This window comes from Nyctereutes procyonoides, unplaced genomic scaffold, assembly GCF_905146905.1.
Source record: "Nyctereutes procyonoides isolate TBG_1078 unplaced genomic scaffold, NYPRO_anot_genome, whole genome shotgun sequence".
In the NCBI taxonomy this organism is placed as follows: domain Eukaryota; kingdom Metazoa; phylum Chordata; class Mammalia; order Carnivora; family Canidae; genus Nyctereutes; species Nyctereutes procyonoides.
The window spans coordinates 51634065-51655579 of NW_026575047.1; the positions used below are offsets into that span (position 1 = coordinate 51634065).

Genomic DNA, 21515 nt, shown 5'->3' on the forward strand with positions numbered 1-21515 from the left:
TCATAAAACACAGAGCTGTATTTAAAAAGAGAAGAAACAGAATAAAGTCTTATCACCATACCATTTATGTCAACTAACAATACATGCACTTTATGTTTATGCACATGTTTTACTGGGTCATACAAATAAAAAGCCATCAGCTATATTAGAACCCAGCAGGTAGGAATGTGACTAGGAAATGGGGATAAAAGGTAATTATTGAAAAAGTTAATTCAAATCAATCAAAAAGAGGTCTTACACAGATGGAAAAGAGCATGCTATGATTGAGGATTATGATTAACTAATTCCCCCTTTGCATAAAATGTCCAACTCAAACAGAAACTAAGATGTCCTTAAAACAAAATCTCAGAAAATATTTGACAAAGTCTTGGATAAATAATGGAATTATTTCATTTATCCAACCTACTAGTTGAAAATTTTATTGGGGAAACACTCATTGTTCTTACTTATAAAATAACACAAATACAAAATGCTTTCATATGGTAGGATTCTCAGTGATATTCACTCAATGCTCTCTCAAATGTTCAAAATGAAAATTGAAAAAATTAGGAAAAATTTAAAAAGCAAAGCAGAATTGCTTTTATCTTTTAAAAAGATTTATGCAGGAAGGAAATACAACTAACCTTAAAACCAGGGAAAGTATAACATTTCTCTCTTGAGGATCATGTGGGAGATTAGTATAGTATCTAATAGTATATGGCTATTATATATGAGCCACAGTACATGGCTCAGTATACACAATGGATAAATATGCATATCCATAGCATACTTGCTGAAATGAGGAATACATCCATATTAAAATCATTAATTTAAACAAGAGAAATATTGTCTTGTTTGTTAAGATGCCCAGGCTTCAAAGACAGAAATAACATTTTTGATAAAACACAGGAATATATAGAGTTTTCTATTTTAGCATTATCCTTCCTTTTCAAATAAATCTGGGAAATCAATCACTTCATTTAATGTTAGCATAAATAATTATGAATAGATACTTAATTTAAAAATCTGTATTGAATAAGGAGGAAAGAAAGGAGTGTAATAAATATTTGATAAACCGAACTGAAAAGAGAAGGGAAATGACAGGTCTTAACTCTAGAAGGACCTTAGAGATTAACTTGCCTGAACTTTCATTTTATGGAATATGGAATATGAAATAAAATGTCCAAGAAGAAGAAAAAAGAATGTGAACTTCTGCTCCCATGTAAATGGTTCAAAGTTAGGTTAATTACCAAGTAATGAGTCTCTGAGGTTTGCTACTATTGCAGAACTGAGCCTTCAGATGGCCCCATTCAGACACCCAGACAACCCACTCTTCATCTAGCACTTCATCAGTTATTTGTGAGCCAAAAGCCTAGCAATCCCAGACCCCTCCTCCTTTTTTCCAATATTCTTTTATAGAATAAAAGGAAGGCAGCCGAAGGCAGATATTAAGCATGTGAAGTTTAAATACTTCTAACAGAAACAATAGCCTATTGGCATCAGATTGATTCCCAGTTCCTAAGGATTCAAAGGCTCTTTGAACAGAGTTTAAGCTGGGGGTGTTATATGAAAGAACAAAATATCTGGAGCAATGTAAGTCTCAGATAACATTTAAGTCTAATGTGTATATTTTGAGACTATTTCAGTTTAGGATAGTTAGTTGAACAACTCTTTTCAACTCTTGTAAATGGCTATAGATGGGTCATTCCACCTTCCCTTCTTTGCAGAATGAGGACATATTATCCCATTTTACACTTATGTTGCTCAGTAGAAATGGTAGAAATTCATTACATAATTAAATAAAAGAAAAAAGATTACCTTTGATTTTACCACCTCCATCCCTGCATTGAATCATTCTGAGACCATAATTTATTCTGAGATAATGTGTTTATTTCACAAGTGTCTAAATCTGTGTGGCTTAGATCTCATCCATCATATTTCAGAAACAGAAAAATGCATAGGAGAGTCCAGAAAAACCAGTTAGAAAGTACTATTCGAGGTTCCCTCTACCCACCTGGCCAATAACAACATACATATATGCCACAAAACTTCTAAGGAAAAGTAGTCCTAAATACAAAGCAAATGTCAGTCATTTTCAAATGATCTACTTCTTTGTTCTTTATCAATTCTGTTTCTCTGCTCTTGCTTTTCTAGGAAAGGACATCACTTCCTAGTCTTAAATGGCTCCTGGCTAGGACTAAAGGATAAAAATGAGCCAGCCAAATCACAACTACTGGTCACTTCGTAGAATGAGAAGGTGTAATATATAACCAGTCTAGGACAAAAGAAGAAAGCTTTCTTGTGATAAATATATCATAGGATATGCTGAAACACAGTGTCAAATTTACATGAATTTTTAAGATAGTTCAGAACATTTCACATTTGCTAGACTTCTTTAAGCTATGTTTTCTATATTCTCAAGAGATTTAATTAACTCTTGTCTACCATCAGGAGTATCTCACTGTTAAAGTCCAAGAAGTACTGATATAAAAGAGAATAAAAAACTAACACCCCTGAACCTGGTGTTATGACATGTTGGTTAAAGTCTCCAAACTATCCCTTGAATACTAACTGATTTTGGCCAGATCACTTACCACTTATTTTCTTGACTGAGGTCATATCATATCACTTGTGATTTTACATCTTAAACTATCAGTTTCTACTCAAATGCAAGGTTTAAATAATATTTTATTTATGACAATGTGATTTAATCTAATGTAAGTGATATAAAAGTCCTGAAAAAGATAAAAATGTATGCTTCAGGAGGCATAGTCCCCCTCTCAAGTTAAATTTTCCTGACTTTTATTGCATCCAAAGTGATATGAGGCTAGTGGACCAACACATGGTTTTCTGTAGTGTTATAGAATGGAAAAAGCTAAGGCTGAATTATTGGGAGTTAGAGCTACATAAGGAGATTGGAAAAATGACATAGAGTATACTCAATCCCTTGAGAAGAAGAAAGAATCGTCTGAAGAATTATAAGAGAATTGGATTCCTTCCTGATTGTTGTTGGAGCAGCCTAGGCCAAGACAGAACAAGCAGCTGTGCTGCTCTGGCAACCAAAAGAGTTTCCTAATTCACTGTCCTGATCATAACATAAAAAATGGAGCTGTCCACCAAGAAGTAGGAAATCTGCAGTGCAAATAAGTGGAGGACCTGGGAGCCAAATTTGAAAATCACCACACACCATGCAAGAGAAGCAAGTATTTCAGGATAGTAGAAAGTAATTTGCTAATTTGGAAGTACAGCAGCAAAATTCTATTTTATTTATGCATTCTTTGACAAATCCAAACGTAACTAAAAAGTAGAATTAATGGTCAAAAAGGAAGAACATTTCAAATGTTCCCAGCTAGAGTTTAAGTGGTATCCAGGGGCTTCCTCTTCCTCTCAATAGCAATAGCACATTGTTGGCTCAAAAGAAGTTGTTATTTGCACAAAAACCTTTTGGAGAGTCCATGAAACAGAGCTGATCAAACTAACTCTTGAGATAAGGACCCTGCAAATGCTTACAAACATATGATCTGCATTACAGTTAGTCTTGGACAAAATGATCTTTATCAAATTTTGTCTTAAGTTTTTCCAACTCTGACATTCAGATATTCTTTTTGTTCCAAAAAGTTAATGTGCTAATAACAGTTTTTTGAAATAGAGACAACTACAGAGATTAAAAATGAACATTTATCTCCTGTTATCATAACACAAGTACAGTTTTAATAAAAAGGTTGGAAGTAATATCTATTTCAATTAAGAAAAAGAAAAGAAGTTTACTTTTTCTGAGAAAGCAAATTGATATTTTTTTCTTTTATTTCCTTATACTTTGGAATGAAGGGCTGCTATTAAAACTTTCAATAAACCTTTAAAATAAACTATGCTGTAAAGCAAATATTAAGTTTGGTCTTTAATGAGGCATTTTTGCTATTTTATAGGCAGTCTAAAATAATAATATATCTCCTACACACAGACTCTTCTAGCACCGCCTTTCTGGGAATGTATATACTTTGCCAGATAGCACGATATGTGGAAGATGAAGTGGGTCCTCACACTGTCAATGACACTAACAAGCTCTATGATCCTTAACCTCTCTTGACCTCAATTTTCTTCACTGTGAAACTAACACACTTGAGGAAACTGTGTTCCTAATTTTTATTTGTTCAGCTTCTAGCTAATGTTTGGTGTACACATGATTTGATGAACTCCCCCAGTAATCTGTAGCCCACTAGTGGCAAACTCTGAACAACAGATTATTTAAATTTCTTACCAACATTCCAAAATTTCAGAGTTGGGACAAAGAAGAGGAATGGGAAGGAAAGACACACAAATACTACTTACTTTTCAAAGAAATGTCTGATAATCAGCAAGCCAAACGCATATGGAATTGTCATGTACAAATGAGAGGGTTTTACGAAGACAAGTCCATCATGATCTTCAAGATCTGACCACTTTATTGTTGGAGGAAGCCAAAATCTTTCCAACCAAAACCATTCTTTAAATGTCTGAAACATTCTATAGAGATGGAAAAAGAATATGTTAGACTTATAAAGCAAATACTTAAATTGAAGTAACATTGAGAATCATTTCTTAAGATCTCTAAACCAGAGAGTTTTGAAAACAGAGCAAAATGGGATCCTATTATTCACTGGGTTTCATGACACTTCATTGCATTCAGCAAGAATTACTGCAAATGCTCTTGGAATAATTTTGGCTGTGGCATGGCCAACTAAAGTTTAACATACCACTGTTCACATTTTTGGCAAAAGTATGTTAATATTATAGGTATGTATCTTCCTTTTCTATGATTCTATGTATGAAAAATCATTTAACAATAATCTCTATAACTTTAACATGCCCAAGATCAACCTCATGAAAGCTCTAAGTATGTATAAGTCTCTATTAGTATCCTAAGAACTTCTCTAGTAAATAAAGAACAAGCATATTTAATTTCATATTATAGTAAGGAGTTCAAATTTGTCCATGTTAACAAATACTTAGAGATTCTATGATTTCTCAACTGCTGTGCCAAGCACTGAAAATACAAAGAATAAAAAGATGGTATTCTTGCCTTAAGGACCTTTAGAGTCTTGTGAGCAAGGCAGGCCTGAATATCTAGATGATTTTGACATACTCTTTTAAGGTACTTTTAAAAAGGTACAGGTGCTGTGGAAACAAGATGATGGACACTGAGCCCAACCAGGAAGTGTCAGAGAAAGATCATTGGAATAGATGTTCCTTGAGATGTCCTGAACAATAAGGGAAAGGTAGGAAAATGGTGAGGAAGGAATAGAGGTTTGAAGGAGGGAAAATGCCATGGTCAAATAACCAGAAACACAGAAGAAAACAGAATTAGACGTTCTAATCTCATTGTTTAAGCCATAAACAATTTCTAGTCTTGACATTTTGACCTTGAGGACGTTTTTATTTCATTATTTAACAGTCAATCAGAGAAAGGAATCAAAATGTCCTCAGATTCACAATAGGGAGGCCAAAGCATGAAGGTGGTGGGAGGGGGCTAAGGACTGGAAGAGCAGGAGGCCTGATCAGAGGTGAGGATCAAAGTGTGGGGTCCTGACATTACAGATTTCCAACTTCAGATGAGGAAGAATTCCAAAGTGTGGATCCTGATACCCTTCAGAAAAATCTATGCCACAAGCGACAGCTGAAGGCTGGTAGGATAATTCCTTGCTTCATTTTGCCCGCATCCACTGTGAAGAGATGTTCTCAGCCAGAGTGGTGCTGAGTCACACCCACACCTCCAATGCTGTGTGCAGAAATAGAAGGGCTGCTTTCTTTTTCATGCGTTAATCATTTCACTATCATCTCTACTCTGGGGGTGGGTAAGTCCCATTAATACAGTTGCAAAATTTTGCAGATATTTTGGAATGAAGATAATCAAGAAATACTTGTTGAATACTTCCTCTATACCAGGCTTTGGAGCTACAGAAAGGAAAGGGGGTGATTCTGGATTCAGAGAGCTTACGACAGATTCAGGACTCATGTGGACCTGGACTCAGAGAGCAGATGAAAGACTGGTCAGGAAGGGAGAATCACACACTTTGGTGAGGGAACTAGGGATTCGAGCTCAGTTGCCTGGGCTGAGACGAAGAGTTGAAGAGAGGAAATCTGTTTTGAATGCACAGCCAGATACTCCTCAGTACGACAGGGCTAAGCCTTGAGTCAAACTCCGGCTGAAATTCAAACTTCCTACAGATCTCAGAAACCAACTCCAGCCATGAGAGTCTCCCTGTGATGGGCAAATCTTGTGTCAGGCCTTGACCCTCATCACATCAGAATGAGCTACACCTGCAAGGGCAAATTTTTTTTTTCTTAAGTTTGCCTCAACACATTCATTACTCGGCTCCAAATTAGGGCTCAGGGAACAAACAGCAGTTGATGAGTTAGCTTTACTTTTGATATTGTCATAATTATTATACAAAATAGTTTGCTCACTCCTAAAATGCAACTCCAGGCAGCACAATTATCTTGTCCAGAGTAAAATATAACTAAATAAATAGTTTACAATGGCTATGTAGGGGTCGCCCTTATAAATAATGCCCTTGTGCATCATATGCAGGCAATAAATCAAGATCTGTTGAAAGCCATAGTAATGTCGATATCCCACAACCTAAAACATTAAAAGGGAAATAGAAAGAATACAGAAGTTGAGGGTGCCTCCCCTGGAAAATGTAGTTCAGGCTGAGAAAACAATTAATCTAATTATTTATTCTTTCTTTAGGTGCTGCCAACAAACATCAATTATTGTTGTTAATAAAAAGAGTTAAGAATCCCTTCTTCACACCATATATAAAAGTTAACTCTAAACAAAGCACAAACCTAAAATATAAGGGCTAAAACTGCAATACTCTTAGAAGACTAGATAGGAGTAAATAGTCATAACCTTGGGTTAGGCAAAGACCTCTTACATATGACACCAAAAGTACAAATGACAAAATTAAAAAAAAAGATAAATAGGATTTCATCAAAATTCAAACCTTTTATGTGTCAAGGGATACCATCAAGAAAGTTGAAAAGACAAGCCACAGGATGGGAGAAATACCTTAAAATCACACATCTGATAAGGAGTTTATATTTAGAATAGAATAAGAACTCTTGCAACTCGGGGCACCTGGGTGGCTCAGTGGTTGAGCATCTGACTTTGGCTCAGGTTGTGATCCCAGGGTCCTGGGAGAGAGTCCCTGCATCAGGCTTGCCACAGGGAGCCTGCTTCTCCCTCTGCCTAGGTCTCTGCCTCTCTCTGTGTGTTTCTCATGAATAAATAAATAAAATCTTTAAAAAGATAAAAAATTCTTGTAACTCAATAAGAACACATAATCCAACTCAAAAATGGGCAAAGAATTTGAAGTTGACTATTTCACCAAAGAAGATAGACAAATGGCCATGAAGCTTATGAAAAAAGTTCTCAACCTCATTTCTATAAAGGAAATGCAAATCAAGACCATACTCACAGATACCATTCACATCCACTAGGGTGGCTATCATCATGAAGATAACAAGTGTTGGCAAGGATGTTGAGAACATGGCTAGTAGGAAAGTAAAAATGGTACAGCTGCTGTGGCAGACAGTCTGGCAGTTTCTCGAAATGTTAAACGTGGAGTTACCATATGACCCAGTAATTCTACATGTAGACATTCAAGAGCGTATTCAAGAGGATTGAAAGGATTCATGCTACAACATAGATGGCTCTCAAAAACATGCTATTAAAAGAAGCCAGACACAAAAGGCCACATAGTGTGTGATTCCATTTATGTGAAATGGAGCAGTAAATCCACAGAGACAGAAAGTAGGTTACTAGTTCCTCAGGGTGTATGGAGGGAGTGTGGGAAGAAATGGGAAGTGGCTGACTGATGATGTGTACAGGGTTTCTTTTTGGGGTGATGATAATGTTCAAAGATTGAAATATGGTTTGGTTGCACAACCAAGAATATACTAAAAAATGTTGAATCACACATTTTAGATGGGTGAATTGGATGGTCTGTGAATTCTATCACAAAAAGAGAAAAAAAATTAAAAAGCCTCCTGTTTCAACCTTTTTAACCCAGAGCTTATCCTGAACTACATGCTAGAGCTTCCCATTATTTCATTTACAGGGCTGAAATTTTGCCTCCCAAATTCACCGGTGTAACACTTGTGTCCACGAACCCAGAAAAGTAATTAAATGAAGGAAAGACTATATCCAGATTCAGATTTCAACATGATTTAAAGTTCATGACTTTCTGGGAGAAAGAAATAGCATATTTTAAAAAGCAAAAACAGACTAACTCCCCTGAAGGAGAAGTGGCTCCCCTAGATGATAGCCATCTTGGGTGTAAGGGTATTTGGTAGACACCCACAAGCCAATATTTTAGCTCTAGCAGAGGGCTTTAAAAATTCAGGCTACGCCTCTAGCCAGCCTCTCTACCATCCTGTTATTTCTCTCAGGATGAGATCAGAGGCTAAACACAGGGAAATGAGCTAAAGAGAACTGGGGCCAGCAGTCTCTAATCCTCTAGGCCACTTCAGTCTATTAAGCAGGGAACATGTCACAGTCTCTCAGCCTCATGCCAGCTGCTCCTAAGGCCATAAGCCTGTGCCAGTACCTCTGGCCTCCTCCATAGCCACCTTTCCCTGACTCTAGTATACTGGACATGCCATTTTGGAGTTAGCCCAGCATCTAGCCCTCAGAGCAGCAAGGGAAATCACCATTGTAAGGGGAGTTTGGTGCACTGTCTTTCCCACTGTGAGATCCAAGGTGGACCATCCTCCATCTGCTGACAGTTGGGATGGCTTAGGCTTGGCCAGTTGGATACTTCCCTCAGGACTTTGAGTCTGGAGCAGACAGTGATATCCAGAAGCAGCAGACGGGATCCTGCCTAGGCTGCTGCTGAAAAGATAGTTGTTATCTCTCAGCTTTTTTTGGCCTTCCTGATTGTCCTGGTTTCTTGGCTTCCACTGGTCCAAGTCTGGTCCATCAGCCTTCCTTCAGGGCTAAGAGTTTCTTCCAATGAAGTCCTTTGTTTAAGATAGTAAGAGGTGGATTCTGTTGCCTCTAACCAAAAGGGCTTAAATGGAGAAGCAGGAACTGGGGGTATGTGTCAGTTCCTCCTTCTGATCTCATCTTGCTGATGATGGGCACTCATGTATCTCTTTTCCTCTCTTCTTTTCCCACCCCATTTTTGCCTAGGTTTCAAATCTGACAGTGACATTATTAATAGTCACCACTTAAGTTATTTTTTGGTTCAACGTAAAAGAAGCTACTCACTTTCCTGACACAGCCTTAAAAAGCTGCTTGCTGGATGAGAAAACATATTACCTACACAGTGAGTGGGGCAATATCTTTATGCCATGTGAACTAAGTATTGCAATATTTCAATAATTGCTAGGTGGAAAGAGAATTAGAAAATACTGACACAGGGAGTACCTGCATTTTTCAAAGCCCACAGGTGACTGCTCTAAGAATAGTCCTGAGTATTTGGAATAATGAATCTGTCATTCAAGGGCCCTTCCCCATGGCCCATTCACTTCTTGGACAGTCAGAGAAGCCCACTGACTCCCACAATCAATTTGCAGCTCACTTCTCATCTTGATTCATTTAGCTCAACTCTAGACCTTTCTGGCAATTGAACTATTGCCAGCTCTGTAGATGACTCTTCCATCTCTGCTTGGTATGCTTTTTAAGCAAAGGTATTTATTTACTCCCTGACACTCTCCGTGCTATTTTTTTTCCTATCACCTACTCAAAATCCCCTTTTCCTATCCTATGTCCATTCTCTAAGTACTGTAACTCCTATTTATATAAAAAATATCTGAAGGAACTGTACTATTTACATTAAAAATATCTGAAGCTCTTTTTTAAAGTAAGAAATATGTGCAAGAAAAATACCTGCAGTTATTTCTTTATATTTTGTAGAAGAATCAGTATTGGAGGTGGCACCATAGCCCAGCTGTGTTTTCTCACCTGCCAATACTGTGGAAGTCTTAAACCCTATTTTTGACTCCAGCTGCCAGTAATTTGCAGGAAGATAATCTCACTAATGTAGGCTTTTATGACTCATTATTTTCTGACCTCATGGATTCAGAACCCAACAGGGCGAAGGAAGCCTGTTGAGCCACTTTCTCAGATGAACACCATTAAATTTGACCTTAGGAATGAAGAAATAAAACCATCTGGGCCATAAGTTTATCACTATTTGAAGCAACATTTTTGCAAAGCATTTAAAAATGTGGCACTTGAACCTTGCTGAGATAAGAACTCTGAGTCAGGCTGAAGTTTAGGGCAAATTATGAAATCCTGGTAATTATCCATGCAATATCCACTGTAAATAAACACAATGCCTTAGAATATAACTCTACAGAACATATCTCTTAGAGTGACAAGAGAGTATCTCTACAGAACAGAACACATCTCTCAGAAAAAGGCCAATGACAAGAAATGGGAAATTAGGTAGACAACTGTAATTGAAGTAAAGGTGTATTTCTGAATGGTAAAGTGAAATAAAGATGTATTAGAATCAATGTTCACTATCTCAGAGTATTATTATGGCTGGAGGAAGTGAGAATTGGTGAGAACTTTGGAGACTGGGTTACCAGCTAGATTATTATGGGACCAGGGTTCTCTGGTGACAGAAAGGCAGGTCTAGAAGAGCAAGGACCTTGTCTGGCTTGTTCACTATGTATACCCTAGGCTTGCCACACAGTAAACACTAGATAAGTATTTGGTGAATTCAACAGAAGGGTTACTGAGACTGGAATGGACTTTTGAACAATCCAGGAGTGATGCTTTAGAGAAAAATGATATCTAATTTAATTATCTACAAACAATCTCATTTTTATTAATTGCAAAACAATTTTTAAATTTTGGTGCGAGGAATCAAGTAAACATGCTTATCTACATTTAATCTGTTTGTGTTTTCTTTGGAATGAACTTTATCAACTCAGCCCAAAAAACTGGTTATGCCTTCAAGATAAAACACAAAGGAAAACATTAGCAGCTACTTGCTTCCTGTCAAGAGCATAAGGACTGAGCCAACTGTAAATTCCAGTTTTAAAAGCATTTTAAATTGTGTCATTTCAAATAGGTAAGACAATGCAAATGATAGAATAACTTACCTCTGAGGGATATTTATTATGATTGAGTTAGTGCATTAAAAGCCTATAAAGGCCTGGGCTTATAGTAAGAGAAACAAACAAACAAACAAACCATATACTTTGTGTAGAGAAGTAGTTAACTTACAACAAGATAGTAAGTAATTCTCTGATTTTAAATTTTACCATTATATATGTTTAAAGTCTTGAAGAAATTCAAAATAGACTCATAGATTTAAAAAGAAAAATTCAGAATATTTGCAAACAAAACCAAGGTATTACCTCAAAGATGTCATTGAGGGGTATCAGGATGTCCTGAGTATCCAATCATTCTGCCTTTTATTTATAGTCCTCCTACATTCCCACCCCCAGGTTTTACTTGGGTATGTGGCTGCCCTGCCATGTGAGACAACATTTCCCAACATCCCGTGTGGCTAGATGTGGCCACACGTAACTACTTCTGGGTTAAGGACACAGCAGTGGTATTGATTTGAGTAGTCTCCTTAGGTACCAAGCTGTGTGTTCTGGTTTCTCTCTTTCTTCCTTTCTAATAAATGAAGGATGACAGGATAGGAAGAGGCCAATTAGCCCATCTTCCTGGCCTACCACATATCTGGACAATTACATATAAGAGAAATAAACTCTTACCTTCTGTAAGTCATTGAATTTTGAATCCTTTGTGTCTTAACAGCTTAGACCATAAATCTAATATACAGGGGAAAATATAAAGGAGAATTAAATAAGAACTATATTGCTGTACTGTGTTGTATTGTTTCCAGGTATTTTAAAATCTGGAGACATCTGCTCATCAAATTACCATTTAGAGAATACAATGGAAGCCTACAGACTGGGAGAAAATATTTGCAATATTTGCAATAGGAAGCACTTGTGTCTAGAATATATAAAGAGCTCCTGCAATTCAATAATAAAGAAATCAGAGGACTTCTTCCATAATAAGTAATTTGGGGGCCTGTATTTCCATTAATATTCTGCCTGTTGGGGAGCATCCCAAGTATTTGCTTTGCCTTCAGGGCTTCTTGTATGGAGCCTGTGACAATCATCAATTTATTGCCTCAATTCCCAAATTCATTCTTTTTGCCTGCTTTGTTAAATGTCCTGGTCCCTTTCTTATTTTCCCTTTGCCACCTGGCCCTGGAGCTTTCTCTGTCAGTAGAGCAGGGTGGAGGGACATTGCAGGATGAAACGGTTTTACTTCCCAACTCTAGTGCATTTCTTTGCATGCTCTAGCTCAGCCCCACAAGTTATACAGTTTCCTATAACAGTGATCCCTATATTCCATAGAGTTACTCCTACTGGCAAATTCTTCATTTCTCCAATCTTGACTGCGCCCAGATTGCCTTGATGGAAAAGTTCAACCTTATGTACTTAATCTAATACTAATTAATGAAAGAAAAAGTTATTTGGAACCAGTAAAAAAATTTTCTGAAGTTCAAATTAGAAGGGAGAGTCTTCTCATTTTTCCTTTCTAATACTGTCTGTAGTTTGCTTGTAGAATTAAATGATGATGAGATTTCAGGAAGATGTGCTTCTACCTCTTTACTCCTATCTCCATTCTAAACCTTTGATTAATGTCCCCATGAGCCAGTTATCACTTTCTACTAGGGCAATAATTCCTCTCTGTTAGTAAACATAGTTGGGGTATTTTTTCCCAGAAAAATGAATAAGCCCCTAAAAATGCCAGCTAGGCACTTGGCATCTGGATGGGGTCAAGTTCTCTTTGAAGCCAGGGCTATCCCCTAGTGCTATTCTCTTCAGGCCATGTTTCTCTTGGCTCTGTAATAAAATTTCACAAGATCCCTTGATCTAGGTTCTTAACTTAAATAGCCCCTTTCTAACTTAAATACTGAGCCAAAGAAGTTTAATTCCTATAAAATCACAAGTTGCTATTTGCTGTTGTGGGCAGAAGAAACCCCACTTGGAGTTGGCTCTGCCAGATGCCTGCAATCCCAAGCAGCCCCAGTCTCCTTTGGAGGAGAATTTTAGGACCTCCTAAATTTTAGGACCTCCTCACTGCCCTCCCCAGTGTTTGCACACTCCTGTACAAGAGAAGCTTGTAACATGCCCCCAGGCCATTGGGCCCCTGTCTGGTTTTCCAGGCGTGTCCCTCCCTTCCCCTTCTCTTCAAGATCCCACAGTTCAGATCTGCTTTCTGACTCTTGAGAACAAAAGGCAAAGTTCTTTCCTGCCTTCAGGCATGTGCATTGACTATTCTTCCTGCCTTTTACCCTTTACCCATCTTCACCCAACTCTCTCCTCCTTATCCTTCAAGCTTCACCTTAAACCTCCCTAAGATCTCCATCAAGATGCTCCATGACCCCTGCTCCCCACTGCTCCAAATCTAAACCAAGTACGGCCATCGCTCCATGGTCTTTTCCTTCATAACCTGTATTAAATCTGTAATTATATGTTTGTATGTTGATTTGATTGAAGTCTGGCTCCTTCCTCAGACTTCAAGATGGAGGAGAGTAGGCATGACACCTGTTCTACTCACAACAGCATCCCTACATTGGCATACAGTAAGTGTACAAACAGTAAGCCCTCAATAGATACTAAGGGAGTCAGTATACAGCACAGTGGTCAAGCACATGGATATGGATTTTGGAGCCAGACTGCCTGGGTTTAAGGCCTCGTTCTGGCTTCAGTAGCTATGTGCCCTCAGACAACTAACTTAATGTCAGTTTCTCTATCTACAAAACAGAGGTGATAACTGCACCTTACTGATAGGGTTGTTAAAATGATGAAGTTCGTAAATAATTGTAGATCACTTTATCACATGCCTATTAAATAATCAATTGGAGTCAAGCTCTTAAATACCATTTTCCCCTCTAAAGAGAGGGGATAAATGAACTTTGAGGTCCTAAAATTCTATAACTGACACTTGTTAAATGAAAAGAAGTTATTTTAAAATAATACAGTGCTGTGATATAGTTAAAACTAATACATTTTAAAAACAGCATCAATTATACCACCTCTTAGGGTAATACAGTTTAGCAATCACTAAAATGTTCAAGTCTACCTTGGAATATATGTGAAACTGGACAAAACATGTATTTAGGCTATAGTTAAAATATAACACTTCAGTGTTTATAATAATATATTTTTTAAAAATCTGGAATGTGTAAGTACATTTTGAAATGTTAACTCTATGCAATAACATTCAGCTACTACTGAAAATTTTATTTGCCAACATGGGAAGTGTTTAGTCATGTAAAAAAACAAAATTCAAAATTATATCTTTAATATTATGATGGAATATGATCTCATTATTATAGTGCTTTATACATATACATCTAAGTGTATAGTGTATGTGTATAAAGGCAAACTTGAAGGAAACATGAAAAAATGATAAAAATCTTGGGGTTGAAAAGTTTTAAATTATTGTTACTGTTGACCCAATATTAGGAAAACTTATAATTGATTTCTTATTAATGACTCAAGTCAACAAAGGTACATTTTGTTCTAAAAATCATGCAATCATACAATCCAGCCCTATAGAGATTAAGAAACTGAGTCCCAGGGAAATACAGGTGCCTTGTCCAAGCAAATCCAGGAAAGTCAGTGTTTTCCCAATACACACAATTGCCCCTTACTAAAAAGTGTTACTAAGGTGATTTATTTTGCATTAACATTTTGAGAGAATAATTTTTTCATGTAAATTTTTCATATACAAAAGCTAATAGCTGATTTGAAGTAAAGCAAGTTTGTTATCTATGTAAAACTTCTCTCAGTGTTCTTCTTATTCATGCAAAACCTAAATACCAGAATCTTCTGTACTCTAATAATTTCAGAGGAAATAAAGTGTGCTTCCTAGTCAGTATAAAGACAAGATCTTGAGATCTATCTATAAACTGACTTCAGGGACACCTGGGTGGTTCAGTCAGTTGAGTGTCTGATCATGAGATCATGAGATCGAGCCCCACGTCAGGAGCCACATTCAGTGAGGCAATGGAGCCTGCTTGAGATTCTTTCTTTCCCTCTTTCTGCCCCTCCCCCCTCTAAAAAACAAATAAAGAATAGAGTTGAACTGACTTTAGATTCTGAAGATAATAAACATATGACAGAAAATGCAGTTTAAGGAGGCCGCATTCACCAAAATGTCATTCTTCCAGATACTCCTTCACCTTTATCACATCTCTGCTTGATCTTTGGCCCAGTCACTAATTGGCAGAGATTGCTAAAGCCCAGATCAAGGCCAGGAAAGCAGTAAGTGGCCAAGGAAGTTTACTTAGACTGGTAACATGGATAGAGACTTACAGAAAAACAGGTATGAAATTGGCAGGATGTGAAGCAAAATTCCAGAACAGATAAGCCTTAGAAGAATGTAGATCCTAGAGTCCAAAGGGAATGGATCCAAGCAGATTAGGAGGGAATCTATGAGAAAGTGACATAGGATCAACTGTTCATAATTCTGCCTTCAAAGGCAAAATTCCTCCCCCCTTTTTGTTTTGTTTTGTTTTTTAGTTAAATTTAGAAGTCTACAATGTAAATTAATAGCAGGGTGACTAGGCAATGCTGTTGCAATGTAAAGAAATTTTAACCCAATTAGCATCATGTCAGCATCTTCTTCCTAATTCCTATTAAATATTCTGCTCCCCTCCACCAAGTCCTTCCTCATAGCTCCCCTCCCTAGCCTGGTGAGTCACACATGTTGCTCCACAAATTACCCTGTCATTAGTCTCAGGCACAAGTGAGTGATGTAGACAAGAGCAAGGGGGCTGGGAACCTTGCTGACAGTGACTCACTCACAGAAAAGCCTGGGGAAAGGCCCTGATTCTGTCTTAATCTTCCCATCTGAGAGACGAGAGGATTGGCCTTAGAGTCTGCAAAGCCCTCCTGAGCACCACTGAAGAGTTCTGCAGGAGCTTTCCCACTAGTCCCAGGTAGGAAGAGTCAGCAAGACCACCACACACTGTCTGTAATTAATGAGTAAAATAAAAAACAAAACAAAACAAGAAACAGTGCAGTGTTTCACACACCACCTCAAACAGCCGAAAACCTTGAGAAAGAACTATGAATGTAGAGTCAGAAAGCCCAGGTCTGAGCTCCAACCCTGCCTCTTAAAACTAAGTGAATTTGGGAGGGGGGCCTGGGTAGCTCAGTTAGTTGAGTGTCTGACTCTTGATTTCTACCCAGGTCGTGATCTCAGGGTCGTGAGATAGATCCCCACACTGGGTTCCGGGCTCTGTGTTCAGCAAGGAGTCTACTTAGGATTCTCTTTCTCCCTCTCCCTCTACCCCTCCTACCCCGTTCCCTTCCCTTTGCCTCTTTTTCTCTAAAATAAAAAATAAATAAATCTTTTTAAAAAGATTTTATTTATCTATTCATGAGACACACACAGAGAGAGGCAGAGACACAGGCAGAGGGAGAAGCAGGCTCCATGTAGGGAACCTGATGTGGGACTCCATCATGGGACCCCAGGATCATGCCCTGCCAAAGGCTGACACTCAATCACTGAGCCACCCAGGCATCCCTAAATAAATAAATCTTAAAAACAAAACAAAACAAAACCAAAGTGAACTTGGGCAACTCTCTGAATTCTTGGCTAGCTCACTTGCTCTATAGTGCTACTTCTACCTTCCACAAGGACCTATTACAGATTAAGAGTGATTTGGTATGTATAAATATCTGAACAGAGTAAAGTGCTGGATCTATGTTACAGAGTCACATTATCTTATCATCTTCACCTTACTGGGTCTGGGCAAGAAGCTGATGTCAGGCTGGTTTAAACAGTTAAGATTAAATGCTAAGTTTAAAAAGACTCCCCAAGGGAGAGTAATGGGACAGACACCCCTGTCCCCTTCCAGGTACACTCTCTCCACCATCTCCACACTTCTCGCTGCTGGTAAAGGTAACTGATTTCATATCCTTCTTTCAGTAAGGGAAGCCTTCATAATGGGTACACCCTGGGCTAACCTAAACAGAAAACCTAGGGAAGGTAGAGAGGCTATACCACACAGTGTCATCTAGTTCAGACCTTTCAGATTATCAGACTTACCTGAGGTGATACCCAGACCACCCCCCATGACACCCTGGGGTAGAATTTCTAGGACAGGACATATGGTAATCCAAGGCCTATAGGTTTATCAAGGAAGAGGGGTTTGGGACTCTGAATCCCCATCTTCACCCCTTTCCAGCTACCTGAGCTAGGTGAGTATGTGACTTATTCTAAGCTTTAAATTCCTCATCTGTAAAATATGTATATTTGTTATTTCCGTACAGACTAGGTCGGCATTAAACAAAGTCATGTGTCTAAATCACCGTGTAACTTGCGGCATATAGTAAGTGCTGTAGGTGTTAGGATGGTCACTATTTACATTTCCTCATCAATGGCACTATGCACTTGCAGGTGGCCCATCACTCAGCCCTCATTCACTGATTTCCTCTAATACCCTCGTCAGTATGAAGGTTGCCTGGACTGAGTGTCAGTAAGGCAGTAGCTTTGCTGAAGCATGAGTGACACTTGGTGGGGTAACTCATTTCCTCAGTGACAGCAGGATTTCTTACATCACTGGAACCTGATGTGGGCAGTGTCACCAAAGGAATCATTTTATGAAAGACAGTACAGTTTACAGAAGGGTGTGGGGCCACATCTTGATCAAGTAGGAATTGTGTACATCCTTCTCACAGGAGAAGGAGGAGGATGCTGAGTTACTTTCAGGGAAGGTCTGGGGTTACCAAGGCACACTGATGAAGCAAGCCCCCAATTTTAATGTTTTAAAAATGTACACTTATGTAATGTTTAAAGGCAGGGTTTCCTGTCACACTGCCTGCTGCCCCCACAGAATGAAGCACTCTTTGGAAAAGAACAAGATGACAAAGATTCTAGTAATCTTCAGATGAGGGTGAGGTGCAGTGGGTGGGGAACATACAGTAGAGGGCAAGAAAATGGGGAAGGAGTGCAGGAAAGAAAATCTTGATTGCATGTTCTCAATAGTTTTCTTCTTAACTCTGAAATCACAAAAAAAGTTAGAACAATAAAAGGCAAGATTTCCGTATGGCCAAGAACTGCTGGTATAGGGCTGGGAGATTGGCACCTGCTGGAAGAATCAGTTTCTGCTCCCTTGAGTAAACAAGGATGGGTCATCTTCCTTCCTTGGCCAGGACAGCTGCTTTGTCTGTCAATGGCCACCAGCCCTTGTTATTTATTCATCATAAAAAAAATAATTCATAAGATCTCCAAACTGAGCAGAACAAGTCATTCCTATCCAGTCTCTAGCTACTGCAAGAGGCCCCTTAAAGAAAAATACATATGTCTAACACTCAGATTTTAAGTAGATGGGGGAGAGACAGAGACAGAGATCAAGAGAGACAGAGACTTATTCAGGGCATCTGCAAGATCTAGTACATAGGGAAAATAGGTCATTTATTCATTCTTCTGGCTTTGATTAATGATTAAACCTATGGCTTCAAACTGAGAGCTATTTTGCCTGCAAAAGTGTCTGGAAGGAGAAATATCCTGGATATATTGTATGAAAATATAACATATTATTTAAAAAATAAAAATTTCAGAAAAAAAAAATTCAGGGCACCCAGGTGGCTCAGTTGGTTAAGTGTCTGACTTTGGCTTGGGTCACAGGGTCCTCAGATCAAGCCCTATGTCAGGCTCTGTGGTCAGTGAAAAGTCGGCTTCTCCCTCTCCCTCTGCTCCTTGCTCAACTTGTCCTCTCTCTTTCAGATAAATAAATAAAATCTTTTTTAAAAAATCCCTGGGTTTCTAGACTTTTCAAACAAATATTCTTTTCAAGAGGATATCCTTAACTTTCTCTCCAATATATTTTTATAAAAATTTCATTCTGGGGGACCCCTGAGTGGCTCAGTGGTTGAATGTCTGCCTTTGGCTCAGGGCATGATCCCTGAGTTCCAGGATCAAGTCCTGTGTCTGGCTTCCCGTGAGGAGCCTGCTTCTCCCTCTGCCTGTGTCTCTACCTTTCTCTCTGTGTCTCTCATGAAAAAATAAATAAAATCTTAAAAAAATTTTCATTTCAGTCTCTGATTTCTATTTATACAAATCAATGCTATGAATAAGAGAAAACACCGTAGACATAGACACCATAACATATGTAGACCCATAGACACCGCTAACATATGTAGAGTTTCTTACGTCAAAGCCACACATAGCACAGGGCCAACTCCTTTTTCTCTGGAGGACAGAAGTTGAACATGGGCCAGTGTGATCGTCTGGCTCCTTCTCTATTGATCTTGATTTGGCATTTCCAGTTTCCTAAGTCTCCTTTTTTTTAAGTTCTTTTTCTTTAAGCTAAGATTTATTGGCTATTTCCTCAAAATTTGTTTTTGTCAAGGAATATAGTTGGCCAAAGTGCTACTGGGAATGGCGAGTCTGAATTTGGCCCACATGTGAACCCAGAGAAGAATAGAGGTAGGATTGGAATAGACATGACCCACAAGGCAGGTTGCTGACTCCATGTGCCATATGAAGGGATTCAGAGTTCCTCCTCTGTGTCATTTGTTTAGTGAAATTTAAATATGGACATCTGAAGGTCATTGTGAAAGAAAGGAATGCCCTGAAAGAAAGTGAACAGAAGGATCCCATGATATTCAATAGCAAATATCCCAGGTCCAAGTACTGTCTGAAACATACATAAAATAGACTGCTCTAAATTTGTGTTCAATCTCTTAAAATATACCAAGTGATCTCTAGCGGAGCCTCAGTGAAGTCCTTTTGTTCAAGGAGAAGGAGAGCCCTTGAGGCTTCTCTTCCCTGCCAAGTAAAGCTGTTTATCAGTAATTTTTTCTTCCTGCTTGTCTACGAGGTTGGGAATGTTACTCAGCTGCCACCTTAGGAAATCTGAGCAATTTCAACCTTTGCCATGCTGTCAGGTGGATGTTTACAGGGTGTGGTAGCAGAAGAGGAGTCACATTTACATATTCCACAGCAATTCTGAAATTGCTCAGCCTCTGTCACTCTGTCATGCATCAATCAGTGATATCATCGAGTACTAACTATGTACAGAGGACGCTGAGCTTCTGGCCCAGGAGCAGCTCCACCTTTACACTCTGGCTTTGTTTGAAAAGATCCCACTCCGGACTTCCTCTGGTCATAGATCTTTCCCACTGGGTGAGGAGTCCATAGACCCAAGGCCATATGCCCACCCACACACCATACCCCCTTCCTAGACTTGCTAGGGGTAAGTAGGACCTGATAATTCCCTGCCTAAACACCTCTAAGTCCAATTCCAAGGTCTGCATGGGCCCTTCCTCAGGTCTGTCCTCTGAAAAGTGACAGCACATTACACAACTAGGCCCAAGGATGGCCAAAAGGAGACTGTTGGGGAGGAGACGAAGAGACTCCCACTTGGACACACACACAGGGTTGTCTGCACACATGTGCACTGGGCTTTTAGCTAAGCAGGACAAAAAGAGGGCCAGGCTGAGGGCTGGACAACTCCACATTACTCTTGCCCTGGGCCCCTCCAATGTTAGGGGCAGGCCTGTCCACAGGGCCTCAGGGTAGGTCTGCAACTCTAGAGGTCCCAGGAATTCTGGAAACCAAAGATCCATGCAGGCAGGCTGAGCAGCCACCAGAGGAGCTGGTAGCATGACCCAGACAGAAATCCTCATGTAACTTCTGACTGTCCAGCTGAACCACACTCCTCCCCAGAGAAAGCACCTTCCTTGTTAGCAGAAAGTAGTTTATTCACTCTGGCTTCCCCCTGCTTCCCCATCCCCCCACCAGCAGGCAATACTGCTTCACTATTTACTCTCACCTCACTAGAAAGCAGGCAGGGGAAATATATTTGTGATCAATGGGGTTAGTGTTTAGCAAAATTTTGATAAGAAGGTATAGAAAAGTATAGGCCCAAGGAGGGCATGAGATGGGGGCGTGCCTTTGTCCTGAACCCCTTTTGCCTTCTCTACTGATCCGTTAGGAATTGGTTAGGTGGGAGGTGGGGTGAAGGCCCCATGCCAGCAAGGACTGTTGGTGCAGGTGAAGTATGAGGAACGTGAATCAGATGCCCAGCAGCTGTGCTATCTGCTTTCGCAGCTGTAAACTGGGAGTGATAGCACTGTCTCTTCACAGACCATTACAGAAGTTCAAGGAGACGCTCACAATTACAACTCATAACTCTCCTGCATATCACCATGTAATTCTTTCACCAGCATTTGCTCATTGTATCCTCACCACAATGATAATTATTCACACCCCCCAAATTTACAGATGCAAAGAGAAGTTTAGAGGGATCAAGTGACTTGCTCCAGGTAACATGGAGCCAGACCCAAAGTTAGGCGCTGAGGGTACTGGTACTTGACTTTGCCTTTCATCAATATTCGTGAACATGCACTATGAATAACTCTTCTTCATACAGATAATCATTCTCAATTGTCACCTTTGATGACTTTGAAGAAATGTGTTTTTGAAAGCCCTTCTCCCACAGTGGGGAGACTGAAAGCTGGAAACCTGCAGGACAAACAGAGCCAAC

The 21515-nt window shown here is 39.1% G+C and overlaps 1 protein-coding gene across 3 annotated transcripts in view; it reads right to left on the bottom strand.

The window, feature by feature from the left end:
- Window positions 1-21515, bottom strand: part of CERS3 (ceramide synthase 3) — a 109660-nt gene that overhangs the window by 79145 nt on the left and 9000 nt on the right. For 2 of the 3 annotated variants that reach the window (XM_055326100.1, XM_055326101.1), the window contains exons 2-3: window positions 11704-11760; window positions 4309-4482 (exon numbers count right to left, since the gene is read on the bottom strand). In XM_055326100.1, coding sequence (XP_055182075.1) covers window positions 4309-4482; window positions 11704-11717 — 188 coding nt within the window. In that variant the 5' untranslated portion in view covers window positions 11718-11760. The remainder of the gene's footprint in view (window positions 1-4308; window positions 4483-11703; window positions 11761-21515) is intronic. The other variant, XM_055326102.1, reaches the window with a different exon arrangement.